The sequence below is a fragment of the Drosophila bipectinata genome, chromosome 2R (genome assembly GCF_030179905.1).
Source record: "Drosophila bipectinata strain 14024-0381.07 chromosome 2R, DbipHiC1v2, whole genome shotgun sequence".
NCBI lineage: Eukaryota > Metazoa > Arthropoda > Insecta > Diptera > Drosophilidae > Drosophila > Drosophila bipectinata.
In genome coordinates this window covers 1,790,462-1,808,994 of record NC_091737.1, presented here as the reverse complement: position 1 = coordinate 1,808,994, position 18,533 = coordinate 1,790,462, and the positions used below count along the sequence as shown (strand labels likewise).

The 18,533-nt window shown below is 40.8% G+C and overlaps 1 protein-coding gene across 8 annotated transcripts in view; it reads left to right on the top strand.

The window, feature by feature from the left end:
• The window catches only part of LOC108120168 (angiopoietin-1), a 155,483-nt gene that overhangs the window by 52,532 nt on the left and 84,418 nt on the right, over window positions 1-18,533 (top strand). For 3 of the 8 annotated variants that reach the window (XM_070278217.1, XM_043210320.2, XM_043210317.2), the window contains exons 2-3: window positions 14,900-15,883; window positions 15,935-16,214. In XM_070278217.1, coding sequence (XP_070134318.1) covers window positions 14,985-15,883; window positions 15,935-16,214 — 1,179 coding nt within the window. In that variant the 5' untranslated portion in view covers window positions 14,900-14,984. The remainder of the gene's footprint in view (window positions 1-14,899; window positions 15,884-15,934; window positions 16,215-18,533) is intronic. The other 5 variants (XR_011442309.1, XM_043210316.2, XM_043210319.2 and 2 more) reach the window with 3 other exon arrangements.

Genomic DNA, 18,533 nt, shown 5'->3' with positions numbered 1-18,533 from the left:
GCGTTAAAGCTTTTTAAACACATTTTTTTGCGCAACTTTGTTTTTACGATGTTCATTTGGCTGAGTACCCTCTCAACCGCAGCAATCGACCATGGCAGTGAAAGTATATGCAAAGCCAATAACGCCAGTTGCTCGAAAGCTTTGTTTTGGCCAGCATCCTTGTACATCAAAACTTCTGACCAAAACTTTATAGTCTGTTCCTTTTTTTCCCAATTAATTAGATGGATTTTTCCAAATTGCAGAGGGTATTATAATTTTGACCAAAAGTGTGAAACGCAGTGAAGGAGATATCTCCGACCCTCTCCGACCTCCTGAGTTAATATGAGCATGTCCGTCTGTCCGTCTGTCCATCTGTCTGTCTGTTTCTACGCGAATTAGTCTCTCAGTTTTAAAGCTATCGTCTTGACACTTTGGTCACACCCTTCTTTCCTTTAGATTTTTTATTGTAATTAATTGGTTTTATTATGATATAATCATAAGGATCGGCCAACTATATCCGGTTTTTGCGATATATATCCGGTTTTAACTGCAAGGGTATATCAATTTCGGATCCGCCCCAAGTTAGCTTTCCTTGTTTGTTATATTTGAAATGTTCCAACAACGCAATAATTTTATCTGGCGTTTTATTTGCATGTAGCATATTGCCAACGGCAAAAATATCAATTTTTTTAGAACTTCAATGTTATGAGGAAGTCTGAACTTACGCTGCAGATTAATACATATCATTTTATTAAAATCCAATTAAAGCTTACCTCTCCCTTAGTTAAATAATTAAAGCCTTGATGAAGCTTTTACAATCTTTTCTGATTTTATATTTTTCACCAAAATATTTTTCGTCTTTGATTTCCTTCTCAAAGGCATACCCCATATATAAGTCGTTAACTGCACAATCTTCCATGTTTTGTTATAAATTTTTTAAAGCCGAAATTAGCTAAATGAAATTTGAAAAAAGCCAGATTTTAAGCTATATGCATTTCAAGTATTTTTGAAGCTATTTCATTTTAATAAATGCTAGCTTGAAATAAGCTAAAGCTAAAAAATAAGCTAAAATGGTACACAGTAGAGATGTGTAGCGGTGGCTGTTTTCGACACTAGTAGTATACTCACACTTTTTGCCGTGTTAGAGACACCGCATTGTAAGCGTTTACATCAAGTGTTTTAACACTGCAGACACAATGACAAAAAAACATGCGGTGCCTGAGCACAAGCACAAAAATTGACTGCCTCAAAAAAGTACGAGTAAATTTCCGTTGTGCTTTTATGCTTCATATTCTTTATCGGAATGAAATACAGTATATTTGATCTGTATTGCAAGTACAAGATCAATATTGTACCGCAATATTTTTTCTTTGTTAGAATGCATGTTTCTTAACCAGTGATGTTTTTAGCACAAGCTCATTAACTCGCTCTAGATCAAGTATGACTCAACAATGACTCTAGAAGTCATTGTTTAACTTTAAATTTTATATATGTACCTACTGTGAAGTTATACAAAAGTATTGTTTCATCTTTCTATATATATAAAAGAAAGTCGTGTTAGTTACACCACTTATAACTCAAGAACGGCAGAACAGATTTGGCTGAAAATTGGTAGGGAGGTAGCTTAGAGCCAGGAGACGGACATAGGATACTTTTATCCCGTTCGACAACGGGAATTATACTCCTCCGAAATGGCTGCTTTTATAGTAATGAATAACAATAAGTAGGCTGTGAGCGTAACGTATTGTACATTTATGAAAAGGCGCGTGAAAGCATGGCGCAGTTACGTGAATCACAATCGAAAGATGCACGAGATGAACATAATCAACAAAGACCACTTTTCAAAGAAGAGAAGCGCACAGATTAATAGTTAGAAGAAGAATTAACTAACAACGGCAACAAGTTTATCGAGGATTCACATCTGGGCAATTTCTTTGACTAGCATTCCAGTAAGAGCCTGATGTTGAAAATTCTGCTTATTCCAAAGTGATTATTGTGAACATTCAAAGTGAAAGTTCCAAAGTGAACGTTCCTTATTTCGCTTCTTCCTGCCGAGTTACGATTAAAAAAAAAAATGGCAACGCATTGGCCATTGCATCTTCTGGCGTTGCAGCAACCTTATTAGATGGAGGCATAACAGCTCATTCAGCACTTAAGCTGTCATTGAACATTCAAAATAATCCAGATGCAGTGTGCAACATAAAAACAATCGTCTATGGGCATAGTGCCCATATTTTGGATGAATGCACTATAGGACGTAAAAATTCGCTTGGGGAATTGGATTGGTCATTTAGGGATATAAGGAACAATGATAAACTATTTTACGGCCCTTTGTTACTCCTTTCAGGTGTTCACGGTTAACGTACGCTGATGAATTCAATGCTTGCTTAAAATCATCGCAACTGTGGCGTAATGTTGAAAAAGAACTGACCAAGAATATGCGCGATCAAATGCTTCAGGATCCATCCTTTCTCTAAACAACTGTTAGATATTGGCGAGGGGAATTTTGTTGTACGTGAAAATACTGGATGTACTTGAAATACTGAAAAACATTTATTAACCAAAATAAATCAAGAAAAAACAGCTAGCCCTTATAGAAAACAAAAAAGGCCAAAACAACGTTTGCCGGGGTCGCTAGTTTTTAATATTTTTATTATTATATAAAATTCAATATTTTTTTTTTTATTATTTTTTTTGTTGGTGTGGTTTTATTTAAAACTGTCCAACAGGGACAACCATTAAATATTGTGGCAGAAAACTTGGCTTATGTGTAACTTAATTTAACTGGATGTACTTGCTGCTGCTTCTCTGGATCTCCTCCTTTACCCATGGGAAGCCAAGCACCTCGTGGATTGTCTGGTTGTCGTGGTAGATGTGGGCCCCAGTGGCGATACGGAGGGCTCTATTTTCAAACGTCTGGATAGTCTGAATATTAGTATTGCTGGCCGTGCCCCATAGTTCTATTCCCAATAGTACGCTTTCAATCTTACTTCACACTGCTTTCGCTTTTTGACTAGGTGAGGCTTCCAAGTAAGCCTCCTGCCTAGCGTGAAGCCCAGGTATCTTGGGTTTTCTACTTGTGTGTTGGGGGAGCTGTTGAGGTGGACCGGTGGGCAATTTCCCCGGCGGAGAGAAAATGTGATGGCGGTGGATTTATCGTTATTCACTTGAATATTCCACCTTCTCTGCCAATCGTCGAGAAGATTTAGTTGCTCCTGCATGACAGCAGCTGCCTCTGTAGCGTTGTCAGCAGCGGTCAGGAAGGCGGTATCGTCCGCATTAGAGGCTGCCATTACGTGGGGCTCCGCAAAACTGGGAGATCGGCCGTGTAGACATTGTATAATAAAGGGCCCTGCACACTGCCTTGGGGGACTCCGGCGTGGATCTCCCTGAGTCCGGAAGGGGCCTCTCCGCATCTGACCGCAAATTTGCGGTCCTTCAGGAACGACTTCAGAAAGAGGTAGTAATGTCTGGGCAGGTTAGTCTCCAATTTAAGCAGGAGACCGGAGTGCCAAACCTGGTCAAAGGCTTGTTTCTCATGCAGCATTTTATCCAGGCAGTACTTCTTGGCTTCGAAGGCGTCCAGGATATACTGCACCCCTCTGTGGCATTGTGGGGTTTCGTGGGACCGCCTGAAACAAAACTGGTGATTGGGGACCAGACCAACCTCGTCCAGTACTGGCAATGCTCTACTCAAAAACACTCTTTCGAATATTTTGGAGAGTATCGATAGGAGACTAATCGGACGATAAGAGGCAAGATCGGCTTCGGGTTTTCCGGGCTTAGGTATCATGGTTACCAAAGCATGTTTCCAGTTGGTCGGAAAGTAACCAATTTCTAACCATCTGTTATAAATTTTCGTCAGTATCTTGATGCTTGGAGGTAGCAGCAGTTTTAATGCGGTTGCATTGATGCCATCATCGTCCGGAGCCTTGTTGTCGCTTAACACTGAAATCTGGGCGGCTGTCTCCTCTTCCGTCACAGGTGGTATTCTGTCGTCGCCTCGTGCGGGCTCTGCAAAGTGTCGTCCCGTTTCTGCTGCCCCTTCTGGCGAGCAGCGGTAGAAAGGGGTGAATACGCTTTCCAGGTGTTCGGCGAATGCGTTGACTCAGTCCGTCTGTGACCTGCACCAACATCCGTCGGCTCGCTGAACAGGTGGGATCCTCTTTAGAGGTTGTCGTATGCTTTTCGTGACGCGCCACAGATAGTTTTGTGGGTCACCCGGTTACAAATGTTCAAGGTCGATAAGGTACCTGGATTCCGGCCGAGTCCAGTCCTCCTGTGATGGCGAAGTCCAGGACATCTGGGATCTTCGACAGATCTGTAGGTCGGCCGAGATTACGAGCCCAGATTTGCCTAAGTAGGCCCACGCCTTTTCGGTTATTGACTCTGGAGCCCCCCAAAGGGTGTTTGGCATTAAAGTCCCCGCCAATGAGAAACTTGGGCCCGAGAGAGTCCAGGAGCATCTCGAAGTCAACGTCGCTGACATTGTGTCGGTGTCTGCAATGGTAGTGTCTCCATTGGTGGGGGCGACTTGAATTCGAGCGCATTGCACCCAGTCTTTTCTTATGGCTGATTTGGCTCTCTAATGGCTAAATGCTGATATTGATTTTTTTAAACCCCATGCGAATGTTACTATTATTTTATTTTTCAGTGCACCCACATGGATGGGAAAAAAAATGTCGCACCAAAGTATTGGTGATTTTTTGCATTTGTATGGGAGTTTGCTCTCCTGTATGCAGAGCTTGGGCACCCCTGCAATAGACTTAAAATTCAATCAATGTATACTAAGCATAAGTACCACATATGGAAACATTTCAAATGTACTTCATTACATTAGTACATTAGACAGCGAAACAATAAAATATACAGTTCACCAAAAACAGGCTCTATGCTTATATTTTTTGGTCCTTCAAGCCAAATGCTTTTGTTTTTTTCTGTGCATTAGTTCTCACGGTAATGGTTTTTCAATAAAGCAATTAAATCCGAAATCATTGGGAAGAAGCACCGACGCGTTTGCAGTACAATTCTTCAACGATATTTAACTGGCGAATTCACAATCTTTTGGGCAGCAAGCATGTTTGGAGTGCTATAACTGGGAAAAAGATAGTTGACGACAAAGGCAAGCTAATCGCTATTTCATCAATTAAATTAAAACTATGACCCTTACAACGACAATCGACATCGATGCCTCGCTCAAAAAATTCTGGGAGATAGAGAGCATTCATCGCGAGGCTGAAGTTGAATCTGAGGTCAAAGAGGTCGAGAAAATCTTTCTCAACTCACACACTCGAGACGATAAAAGCAAGTACAGCGTGAAGCTTCCTTTCACAGCTTCAGATCCAGAATTCGCAGACAGCATTCAAGGAGTTGGCACAACATCGACAGCTATGTAAGTGGACAAATGCGTGAAATCTCACTTAGAATTTCTACTTACCGCATCATCCTGTATTGGGAGAAAAATTAAGAATAGTTTTCGACGGCTCATATAGCGATGCCAAAGGCAAGACGTTAAACGACACACTCTCTATCGGACCCAGTATTCAGCGAGATTTGTTTGCCGTGTGCCTGCGGTTCCGTATGTACAAATACGTATTTTCAGCGGACATAGTCAAAATGCTCCGTCAAATCTGGGTTAGTGAAAAGCGAGAGAATCCGTCAGATCTTATCGAACACTTCCAACTTTGCGCTGTGACGTATGGAACATCCTAGCAGTTCGAGTACAGAAGCAACTGGCTGCTGACCACCAGAAGGAGTTTCCAACTGCAGCAAAAATCTTGATGCTTCCATCATCACTTCTATGTTGATGACGTTTTCGTTGGATCCAATAGTTTGAATTGAAACGACGAACTACCGAACAAATTAGCCGACAAGTAGATCAAATGGCGAGCAGATTTAGAAAACTTTATACCACGCTTGGTCGAAAGCGACATCAAAAAGATTGAATTGGATGGATTTTCAGACGAATCTACGTAAGCATACAGCCGTCACGTACAGCCGAATGGTTAACGACGGTGGAATCATTTCGGTAGCCATACTTGCACCAAAAACAAGGGTGGCACCTTTAAAGCAATAATCTCTGCACTCTATTACGGCTGGATTGAAAAACAAGGATAGGAGTATCTATGGCTGGAGCGACTTCACGATATTTCTATCATGGAATCGCACCGCAGAGTGCGATTGGAAACCATTTCTAAGCATGCTTGGCTTAGATTGTACATCTTGGGGCTTGGGAGTATCCAAACTAATTGACTTCCAATTGTGGTAGAAGGGTCCTTCATGGCTGAGGGACAAGGATCAATTTTTGGTAAAGTTGAGCAATTCTTACAACTATTCTACTCTTTCAGACAAACGCATACATTTGTCACGACGGACAATCCTTTGGATGAGCTTATAAATCGCAACTCATCTTAGCTGAAGCCTATACACACGCTTGGGTATGTTTTGCGATTCTTCCATCGCATGAAACACCCATCTTCGAAACGAACATCATCTTCACTCGCCTTTAATGAGATCAAGGCGGCAAGAATTCGATGGGTGGAACCCAATCTCGCTAACAAGCCTCTTGGAAACCAATCTCGATTGGTAAAGCTCTTACCGATCATCGACAAGAAAAACCTGCTGAAAAGGGCCTATTCGTATGTATGATTACTTTGGCGATCCAACAAGAACTCTCCACTGACTTAACACAGAAACATTTCTGGCGACATAAGTACATCAGTGCGCTTTCTGTCACATATGATCTGCTCCTCTGCAGCTTTTCTCTGCTCTCAATCACCACAGAATTGCAAAATATTCATAATGTTACCAACACACTGAGCAAACAATCGAACTGAGATGCGGGGTATAACTCAAAGAATAACTCAAAACAGACAAACATCAAATAAAAAAAAAAACAAAAAACAAAGTTTTTGAGCTGCTTGCGCGGGAGCCTGATGACATAGGATAATGGGTCAAAACAAAAAACAAAGCCCCATATCTAAACCAACCGCCCAAACTCAAGCCCAAACAACCTACATACGTAAAACAAATTGAAAATGTTCATACCCTAACAACAGGCGGTTACTGATTACACAGGCTAACAATTTCAATTTGTTTTCTTCAAGGATAATTTTACGGGTTTCGTATATAAACACAAATGAAACAAGAAAAGAAAGCTTACTTCGGGCAGACCCGAAGTTGATATTCCCTGGAAGCTAAAAGCGGATAAATATCGTAAGCATCGGATATAGTTGGACGATTCATATGAGAATCTATATATATAAAAAAAAGTCTTGTTATGTTACACCACTTATAAATCAAGAACGGCTGAACAGATTTGAGTGAAAATTGAGTGGTAGGGAGGTAGAGTAGAGCCAGACGCTCATAGGATAATTTTTATCCCGTTCGAGAGCGAGAATTGTATTGGAAATATATTTAAAATACGAAATTAATATTTAAAATTAAATTTAGATTTAAAAAAAGTCAGATTTCCGGATTAAACATCTAAAAAAAGGACAGATTTCAGGTATGCGGATCCACCAAACAAATATAAAACCACTCTTATTTACTTAATCTTGGGGCCATTCTCGGGAAAACCAACTCAATGGGCTGGCAAGACCCTCCCAGTTCCATCAAAATCAAGCCGCCTTCGAAAAAGAAAGCCTATTCTAATTTTCAAGATGACGATTCCAGCGACTCCGAGCATGGAGAAATGAAGCGGAAGTCTGCTAAAAAACCCATTATGGAAGACGAACCTACCATCAGCGAATCAGCCAGAGCTGCATTTAAAGCTCATATTGAAAAAAAACTATTATGCAATTCTATCTGATTTAGACGATGAAGATCGTGTCAGCGACATGGAGGTTGACGGTATGAAGAAAAAAGATGTCAAGAAGACCAAACAATCTGCGGTAAAAACGGCGAAAATCATCAAACCGCCCCCAATTTTTATCCCGGACGTATCCAGCATCAAGGGCCTTTCCAAAGACATTTCCCACCTCTTAGGCGGGGATGTTGAAGTGACCTACAAGGCAAGCACTAACAACACAATTCGCGTCATGACTCCAGACAAGGATACTTACTCAACTCTGAAAAAGTTCCTGAGCGAAAATAACCATCGATACCACACATTCCAGCCCCAAGACGAGCGCGCTTATCGGATCGTCGTTAAAGGCCTCCACTTCTCCACTGACCCGGAGGATATTAAGGAGGGTTTCAGCTGCCATGGACACAAAGTCAGAGATGTACACAATCCCACGCAAAAAGGTACAAAGAAGCCACTAAACATTTTCTTTATTAACTTCGAGCCAGCCAAAAACAACAAGAAGGCCTTTCAAGTCAAGCGGCTATGCAGCACGGTGGTTACGGTTGAGCCACCAAAAAACTCGACAATGTGCCCCAATGTCATCGCTGCCAGGGCTTTGGTCACACGAAACGGTACTGCCATCTGGAGTACAGATGCGTAATGTGTGGAGATAGGCACCCATCGTCCGAATGCACCAAAATTGCCAGTGAACCAGCTGTCTGCCTCCTCTGCGACGGACCACACGGCCTCTTACAAGGGCTGTCCAGCCTTCAAAAAGGCAAAGAGCACGTTTGCCCCCAAGCAGACTGCCCAAGAAGCCAGCAACCTCAATTCAGAAAAATTAACCCTAACATTAGCTATGCTAGCGCAGCCAAAAACGGAGCACCACAGTCTGACTCCAACCTCAAACCCGATCCCAGTCTTTCAAGTAATCCAATGGACGCCCTAATGGCTAGGATGGAATCTATGTTTGAGCGCATGATGGAGAAGCTCTTGAGCCAAATAGCCCAAATGATGGCCACCGTTTGCAAATTCTTATGCATACGCAATTAAATATAACCATATGGAATGCTAACGTCCTGGTAAAAAAAAGGCCAGAGGTCGAGCTTTATTGCAAGACCCACCAAGCAGACGTTCTCCTCATATCACAAACGCATTTTACCAACAGATCATACTTGACTATTAAAGGCTACGACCTCATTGCCGCTAACCACCCGAACGGTAGAGGTCGCGGGGGCGCGGCCATCCTTTTTTGCAGCTGCATCAAGTATGAGGCACTTCCAGCCTATTGCGAAGACTGGGTGCAATGGAATCAATGTGCCCAAATTAAAATCTCCACTACCAACGGTGACATAACAATCGCTGCAGCATATTGCCCCCCCAGGCACAACATCCACGAACAGGAATTCGGCTTGCTACTGGATTGCCTCGGCCACAAGTTCATAATCGGAGGGGACTTTAATGCTAAACACCCCTGGTGGGGCTCCAGGATTACGAACCCAAGGGGCTCGGCCCTATACAGGCAGATTCAGTCCCGAAACTTGCGCTGTCACGCAAGTTTCAACCGGTGCACCCACATACTGGCCTACGGATCCCCACAAAATCCCAGATGTCCTAGACTTCGCCATCTCCGGAGGACTGGACTCTGCCGGATGTCAAGCGAGAGAAGTAGAACCCCTCTTCTCGGACCACAGCGCCTTTGCCGTGTCACTTTTCACCCCAGCACTGCTCAGGTCAGCCCGCAACAAGCTGATTTACAAGACAACAGACGTTGACAAGTACCAATCATACCTGAACAACGTTACCGTTGACATCGACACCGTTGAGAAGAGTTAACAGCCCATATTCAGGCGGCAGCTTCTGAAGCAGCACCAAGGCCCTCCAACCGCCCAAGAGCCACTGACAGGGACATCCACTTTTGGAACCCAGAAGTCGAAGAACTTAAACTTGAAAAGCGACGACTCGGAAGAGTGTGGATGCTCTCGAGGAATCCTTTGGACAAAACTGCCTTCAATAGAGCGACCAAATGTCTGACAGAAACGCTGGCAAGACTAAGAAATCAGGCCTTTGACGGGTTCGTCGAACAACTTGGGCCAGGCGACCCTCAACATAACTTATGGCGAGTCACCAAATCTATCAGACAGTCGCTGAAAAGGATCCCACCTGTACAAAGAACCGACGGCAGCTGGTGCAGATCGGAGATGCACAGGGCCAACGCTTTCGCCGAACACCTCGAAGGTGTCTTTACGCCTTTCGATCGCTGCTCACCGGAGGATGCTGCTGAAACTGCCCGTCTGCTTGCCGAGCCTTCCAGGGACGCCGATCCAATACCACCAGTGACTGAGGAGGAAACAGCTGAGCTCATAACCATCATGAGCATCAACAAGGCCCCGGGCGATGATGGTATCAATGCAATTGCATTAAAAATGTTACCACCTCCAAGCATTCAGCTAATTACGAGGATCTATAATAGATGCTTGGAGATAGGGTACTTTCCGTCCACATGGAAACGTGCCCAGGTAACTATGATACCTAAGCCCGGAAAACCCGAAGCAAACCTTTCGTCCTACCGACCAATAAGTTTGTTACCAATGCTCTCCAAAATACTTGAACGAATGTATTTAAGTAGAGCACTGCCAGTATTTGACGAGGCTGGACTGATCCCTGACTACCAGTTTGGCTTCAGGCGGCGACACGGTACGCCAGAGCAGTGCCATCGGGTAGTGCAGTGGATCCTGGACGCGTTTGAAACCAAGAAGTACTGCATGGCCGTCATGCTGGACGTGAAGCAGGCGTTTGACCGAGTCTGGCATCCCGGTCTTCTATATAAACTAAAGACTGGCCTACCCCGACCATACTTTCAGTTCCTAAAGTCGTTCTTGGAAGACCGTAAATTTGCTGTTAGATGTGGCGAGGCCATCTCCGGTATAAGAGAAGCTCACGATGGTGTACCCCAAGGCAGCGTTCTTGGCCCGTTGATGTTCAATGCTTACACGGCCGACCTCCCTGTTCTTCAGAGGCCTGACCTGCTCGCAGCAACCTATGCAGACGACACCGCCTTCCTTTCCACCGCCGATAGCGCATTGGGGGCAGCCGAAACGATGCAATTGCAGCTTGACTTGCTCAGCGACTGGCAAAAGCGATGGAACATTGCCGTCAATAATGAGAAGTCCACTGCCTCCACATTTTCTCTCTGCAAAGGCAACTGCCCTCCAGTTAACCTTAACGGCTCTCCAATTCCACATTGTCTACCTGGTACCTCCCAAGTACCTGGGATTCACCCTAGACAGGAGGCTAATCAAAGACTTCGATCCTTCTACTGGCTTATGGGTAGGAGATCGAAGCTGAGAACTTCCACTAAACTCCTCATTTACAAGGCAATAAAACGCCCAATCTGGACGTACGGCATACAGCTCTGGGGCACTGCGAGCAAGACGAATGTCCGAACAATACAAGCTTTCGAAAATAGAGCCCTTCGAATCGCCACTGGGGCCCACGTCTTTCATGACAATCGCAGCATCCACGAGGTTCTCAATTTCCCTTGGGTCAAGGACGAGATACAAAGAAGCAGCGCACGTAACATGCAGAGGCTTCATAATCACCCGAACCGGTTGGCCAGCTCCCTGCTGGACAACAGCGAGCAGCCCAGAAGACTAAAAAGGACACACCCGCGGGACCTCCCCCTACTACTCTAATTTATTTCTACCATATTAATATTTAAAATTATCTATAATAATTTTATATTTCATTCATTATATATCATTCATGATATATCATTATATATCTATAATGGACAGTTTTAAATAAACGTTACCCTGCTATTACAAAAAAAAAAAAAAAAAAAATGTATGCGGATGGTTGCCAATTTTTTCCGGACGGAGGAATTGCTCTTTCATATGGGAAATAAAGTCTCATATATGTTTGTACGTGTGTTTCTCCCATCATTGGCAAAGCCCAAATAAAAAAAAAATGTTTTGTATTTTTCCTATTCTCCTCAATCGTGCTAATCCGAATGCATTTTGTTGTTGGATTGCTGAAAACTGTTCACTGCAAGAAATTCATTCTTGTTTTTGTGTCTTCAAAATGGTCGACATGAAGCGATGAATTTCTTCTTCGCAGAACCTTTTTTAAATAAAAATTTATGCATTGATTGGCAAAGTATAATAATAAGCTGTTGTAAAAAATATAGAGCCTATTTATAATTGCTAAAATAAAATGTAATTTAAAACCCCTTGTAAATGTTACTATAATTTTATTCTTCAATGCATCGACATGAAAAAAATGGTGCAAAAGTATTGGTGATTTTTTGCACTGGTATTGGAGTTTGCTCAGTCGTATGCTGAGCTTGGGCATCGCTGCTTTATAACACCCTGCTTTTACGGGCACCCCTGTGGTCGGCACCCAATACAATAACACGTTTAGATGCATTAGAGCAGTGGTCGGCACGGCCTTATCCCGGGGGCATAAGAAATTTCTCTGCCCGAGCTCTGCCTCACACACACAGTTGAAATGTGTGAAACGTCATGCTCACAGCCTACTTTCTGCTTTTCGTTACTAATGCTAATGCGTATAAATAATATCAATGTATTGGGGTGCCGACCACTGCATTACTGTGAATAACGAATTGTCAAAGTCATCAATGTCAAAGTCTCTCTCAGTGGCTGAGAGCGTGCCATTTCTCTCTTTTCATACCCTTATAATGGTATTATAATGGCTATTATAATTTTGCACAAAAGTGTGCAAGGGAGTGAAGGAGACATCTCCGACCCTATAAAGTATATATATTCTTGATCAGGATCACCTCCTGAGTTGATATGAGCATGTCCGTCTGTCTGTCTGTCTGTTTCTATGCGAACTAGTCTCTCAGTTTAAAAGCTATCGACTTGAAACTTTGCACACACCCTTCTTTCCTTTGCACGCAGTATATAAGTCGAAACGGCCGGGATCGGTCGACTATATCCTATAGCTGCCATATAACTGATTGATCGGAAATGGTATAACTTTGGTGTTTTTAGAGTTAGAGAGTTCAAATTGGCACGACACCATATAACTGAGCGATCGAAAATGACCCAACTTTCGTGTTTTTGAAGATAGAGCACTGGAACTTAGTACAGATTATATTTTTGGTCAGCTTATCCGACTTACTAAATTTCATAAGGATCGGCCGACAATAACTTACAGCTACCATATAACTGAACAATCGAAAATGACCCAACTTTCGTGTTTTTGAAGATAGAAGGCTGGAACTTAGTACAGAGTATATTTTTGGTCAGTTAATCCGACCTACCAAATTTTCGTTTGACCTACGATCGACCGACTATATCTATATAGGCAGCGTTCTTGGCCCGTTGATGTACAATGCTTACACGGCCGACCTCCCTGTTCTTCAGAGGCCTGACCTGCTCGCAGCAACCTATGCAGACGACAGTAGCTCGGTAGCTGAAAAAAGTGCGATTTCGTTATCGGATTTTCGACAGCGGATTTTCGTCAACTCAGTACTAGGCTTTATTGAAAAGATAACATAAGTTTTTTGGACATTTCACATATAGAAACACATAATACAATCCACATTAAAAAGTATTAAGCCTAGTACTGAGTTGACGAAAATCCGCTGTCAAACGAGTGACAGCTGTCAAACTCCATATAAAAAAAACGGTGTAAAAAAAGGAAGAAGAAGAAATTTTTGGCTCCTAGATTTTGCCGGTACTGTGTTGACAAAAATTTTTGTTATCGAATTGAATGGCGTTGCCGGATCAAAAAAAAATAAACAGCTGATCTCGGGGAGTTGAAAGAACTAATTTTATTTATTTCTATAAGTGAAACATGGAGGCGTGCGAGGAGAAATTAAAATTAATTAGTGCGGTCAAGGCGAAACCCATAATATGGGATTTTACCCGCAAGGGGCATTTTAATGCCATAAAATGGCATTGAAATGATTTGTGATTGATTTTGATTTTGACCCAGTTTTCTATTTCTTAATCAGCTTCTTAGCGGCGAAATACATAAACAAAACACCAACATCCAATCGTTTTGAATTCATTTTTGCTTATTTGTTTTTGTTTACAAACAACAGCTGTTCAGTATTACCCTTTTCCTTAATTTTTTTTGGTCACACTAGCTCGGTAGCTGAAAAAAGTGCGATTTCGTTATCGGATTTTCGACAGTGGATTTTCGTCAACTCAGTACTAGGCTTTAGATTTTACGATTTTTTGGTGCGATTTTAAAAACGCGAATACTGAAAATTTTATGGACAAAATCAAAAGTTTTCAAATTAAAGCCTAGTACTGAGTTGACGAAAATCCACTGTCGAAAATCCGATAACGAAATCGCACTTTTTTCAGCTACCGAGCTAGTGTGACCAAAAAAAATTAAGGAAAAGGGTAATACTGAACAGCTGTTGTTTGTAAACAAAAACAAATAAGCAAAAATGAATTCAAAACGATTGGATGTTGGTGTTTTGTTTATGTATTTCGCCGCTAAGAAGCTGATTAAGAAATAGAAAACTGGGTCAAAATCAAAATCAATCACAAATCATTTCAATGCCATTTTATGGCATTAAAATGCCCCTTGCGGGTAAAATCCCATATTATGGGTTTCGCCTTGACCGCACTAATTAATTTTAATTTCTCCTCGCACGCCTCCATGTTTCACTTATAGAAATAAATAAAATTAGTTCTTTCAACTCCCCGAGATCAGCTGTTTATTTTTTTTTGATCCGGCAACGCCATTCAATTCGATAACAAAAATTTTTGTCAACACAGTACCGGCAAAATCTAGGAGCCAAAAATTTCTTCTTCTTCCTTTTTTTACACCGTTTTTTTTATATGGAGTTTGACAGCTGTCACTCGTTTGACAGCGGATTTTCGTCAACTCAGTACTAGGCTTAAGCTTATGTAAATGTTAACATCAACAGCTGTTTTTAACAGCTGATATCTTCGCAGTGGCGCCATCTATTAAAATTTCTGGTATGCAACATTAAAAATTAATCTATTGTAAATGATATGCAGTTAAAATATTTAAATTCTTTAACTTTCAAAAAATGGTTTTTGGCCAGAAAAAGTGGTCAAATTTTCTATGGTGCACTGGTTTAAACTGATATAAATTGTTAAAATTAAAATTTGCTAAACATTTCAGAGAACAACATCTACTTAACATTTTTGAAATCATCGTGGCTACACTAGAAGGAAAACTCAAGAGGATAGATAATCTTGATAAGAACATGGATCTTATGACACAGCGAATAGAGGGTCTGGAAACTTTATTAACAAGCAATATCGTCAAAACCGATTTTATTACATCCAAATTACTAAATTTGGAGTCACTTATATCTCATAAAAAGCATGCAGCAGAGGAATCAAAATTAAATATTATTAATGCAGCTAATAATTCCCCACAAAGTTTCTTGAATGCTACAATAAAGGAGAAAATTGAAAATTTAGACGAAAAGGTCACAAATATTGATAATAAGCTTGAAGTTCTAAAATCCCAGCTAGATAATAACTACTTGCAAATTGAAGACATTAACGGAGAGGCTAGTGAAAAAAATTCCGTTACAATGAATGGAATTGATATTTTAAAAAGTCTTAGCTCTGAAAAAATGGCTCATGTATCTTCAGAGTTAAGTGATCTTCGAGACACAACTGACGCAATCGATAGAAAATTACAATTTCACATAAACATAGTTTCTGAAAATATAGGAACAATCATGCGAATGATGCATGATATTTATATTTCAGTAGTCGATGAAGTTAAAATTCATAATGTTTCAAAATCAACAGTGGAGTCTACAAAGTCCAACAGATTTGTTGATTTATTAAAAAAAAATGGACCCGAAAAAATTGAGTGGGATGTTGTCGCTGATTCAAAACCTTCAGAAAATGATTTTCTTTCTAAAACCGAAGCTTATTTGAGTCAAACTCAGCGACAAGAACGTGCAATAGGAGAAATACATCCTGATCTTAAAACAAAAGCCAACTTAATTGTAAATAACTTTGATATGGGCGAAAAGCATTTACAAGAACAAGAAAAAGATTTGCAACCTTTTATGAAGCTTCAAGTTCCGTTAGAGCTTCCTCTGGACACAACTTCAGACCATTTACTGGATTTTAGCCCAACCAAGTAAGTTTATTATTGCCTAAATCTATTTTTTTTAACATTTTCTTTTCTAAGCTTTTCTGTTAAAGATGAAAATTTGTTGGAAACTAATTTGAAACTTTCTAAACCAGCGCAAAATACATTATATACAAATGTATCTAATACAGAAGAAAAGAGCAATCATGGAAATATGCCGAGTGAAACCACATACTCCTTACCAATATCTTCCAAACCAATTATTCGAAAGGGAGGAATTATATTTCCCAGTATTAAAAATAAGCCAGCAATTTTAAATAGTTCATTAAACACTGAAACTTTGACCTTAAAGGATATCAGAGTAAGTCCCATCATTAAGGTAGGTTGTCAGGTCTTACAAAAGAACTAGAAAAAAAAAGTTTAAAATGTTTCACAAAATTTAAAATGTTATAGTTCCCACTAGGCGGAACACATTGTAAAATTGTTTATTCATAATTGTAAATCGTAAAAATTTATAACGAATCTAAAAACTAGAAGGGAAAACTAACTTCGGTCGGAGCCGAAGTGGATATACCCTTGCAGTTACAACCGGATATATAACGCAAACATCGAATATAGTCGGCCGATCCTTTTGAGAAAATCATTATATAATCTAATTATTACAATAAAAATCTAAAAAAAAAGTCCAAAGATTTTTTTAAAAGTTTGTATTTGGTAAAAATTATGGTAGTTTGGATCTACTGACTAAAAAAAGAATCTGTACAAGGTTCCAGCTTTGTATCTTCAAAAACACGAAAGTTGGGTCATTTCCGATCGTTCAGTTATATGGCAGCTACAGGATATAGTCGGAAGATCCTTATAAAATTTGGTATGTCGTTTAATTTTGCAAATAAAAAATCCGAACTCTAACTCTAAAAACATCAAAGTTATACCATTTCCGATCAATCCCGACCGTTCCAACTTATATACTGTGCGTAAAGGAAAGAAGGGTGTGTGCAAAGTTTCTGGTCGGAAATAGTTGGTATAGTTTTAAATGTGAGAGACTAGTTTGCGTAGAAATAGACGGACAGACGGACATGCTCATATCACCTCAGGAGGTCATCCTGATCAAGAATATATATACCTTATAGGATCGGAGATGTCTCCTTCGCTGCGTTGCACACTTTTAGAAAAAACTATAATACCCTCTGCAAGGGTATAAATAGTTGGGTGCTCACACCGACAGTGTGCCGGCAGCGCAGCGGGAGCAATGCCGACCTTGTGCATGCTTGCTATGGAAAATGAGAGTTTGTCCACCACTGAGTAGAATAACAGATAATTATCTGTAATAATTGTTAATAATAAATAAATAAAAATTAAAAGAAATTCTTTAGGTCGGCTGCTGGACTTCTGTTTCGTTTCCGAACCAGATGAAATTATGCTTTCCACATGGTTGTTTCCAGTTTTGTGTAACCACTCAAAGCTCATAAATTTCGTTTCTTGCGTAGGCCGACCATTTTTCCACCATGGTTAATAAATTAAATGGTGTTCTTAGTTTTATTAAAAGATGGTCTAAAGAATTCAATGACCCCTATCATACAAAAACTTTATACGTATCTTTGGTCCGTCCAATAATTAAGTATGGATCGGGTGTGTAGAACCCTCAATACTGAGTACACCAAGATCACATCTGTATCTGAACCTGGAAAAAAAAAATTTCTGATTTGCTGTTAGAAGACTAAATTGGAATGCAAATCTTCACCTCTCTTCCTACGTAGTATACTTTTGTAATTAACTTCCCCGTACTAATAAACCGTAGAACAATGCTGCGTGTCGTTTGCTTGCACAACCTTGTCAATGTTGATGTTGCCAGCCATATTATTCTAAAAAGATTTAAATGTAATTTTCCTAGTGGAAGGACTTGAAACTTTTGTCCTCTACTTTTTAGCCATTGTAGATCGACAAATCCCCAGCATGATCCCTTAAGGGGCCCTCGATTTGGCAGGAGGGAACTGCCGGGGGAACTGCGCAAAAAAAAAAGCCGAATAAGAGTCCAGTGGTCTTATATAATGCACTAACTCTTAATAGTCATACTGCACACTTCAATATGTCTCTGTAGTCTGCAAGCTTTCCCACAATTCCACTTATTGCTCTACGAAGGTTAGGTTAGGTTTAGATTGCTGTCAGCTTTGGAAGCCGACGCACATAAACCGTATTCGGTCCCTTGTGATACCGTGTTTAGGATCTTCCCTTTCCGTATTATGGAGACTTTTTGGTTAGCAGTTCGCCCACCCTGGGGCTTTGGTGAATTTCTGTATCCTGTTGGGATTCAGAACTGCCACCTCTAAACTGTCGATGAGGAATCTGTTTCCCGGAAGTGTCAAAAAAGATTTTCTACTGTTTCTTCATCATCCCCGTTCCTGCAGGTAAGGCAACTGTCATTATGGGGTGAATTCATTCGCCAGGCATGTGTTCCACTAGCTAGTGCCCCATGATGCTCTGGTACCCGTGTTAATGTGGGTCCACATTATCCATCCTCAAAAGCTAGGATGTTTTTATACCCTTGCAGAGGGTATTATAACTTTTGTGAAAAGTGTGCAACGCAAGGGATGTTAAACTGTAAGGATTAGTTTAATCTAAGGGTACATTAACCGATTGCCACTACTTGCACTTGAACAAGATGGACGTGGAGAAACAGATGAGTTCAGAATACGTAAGT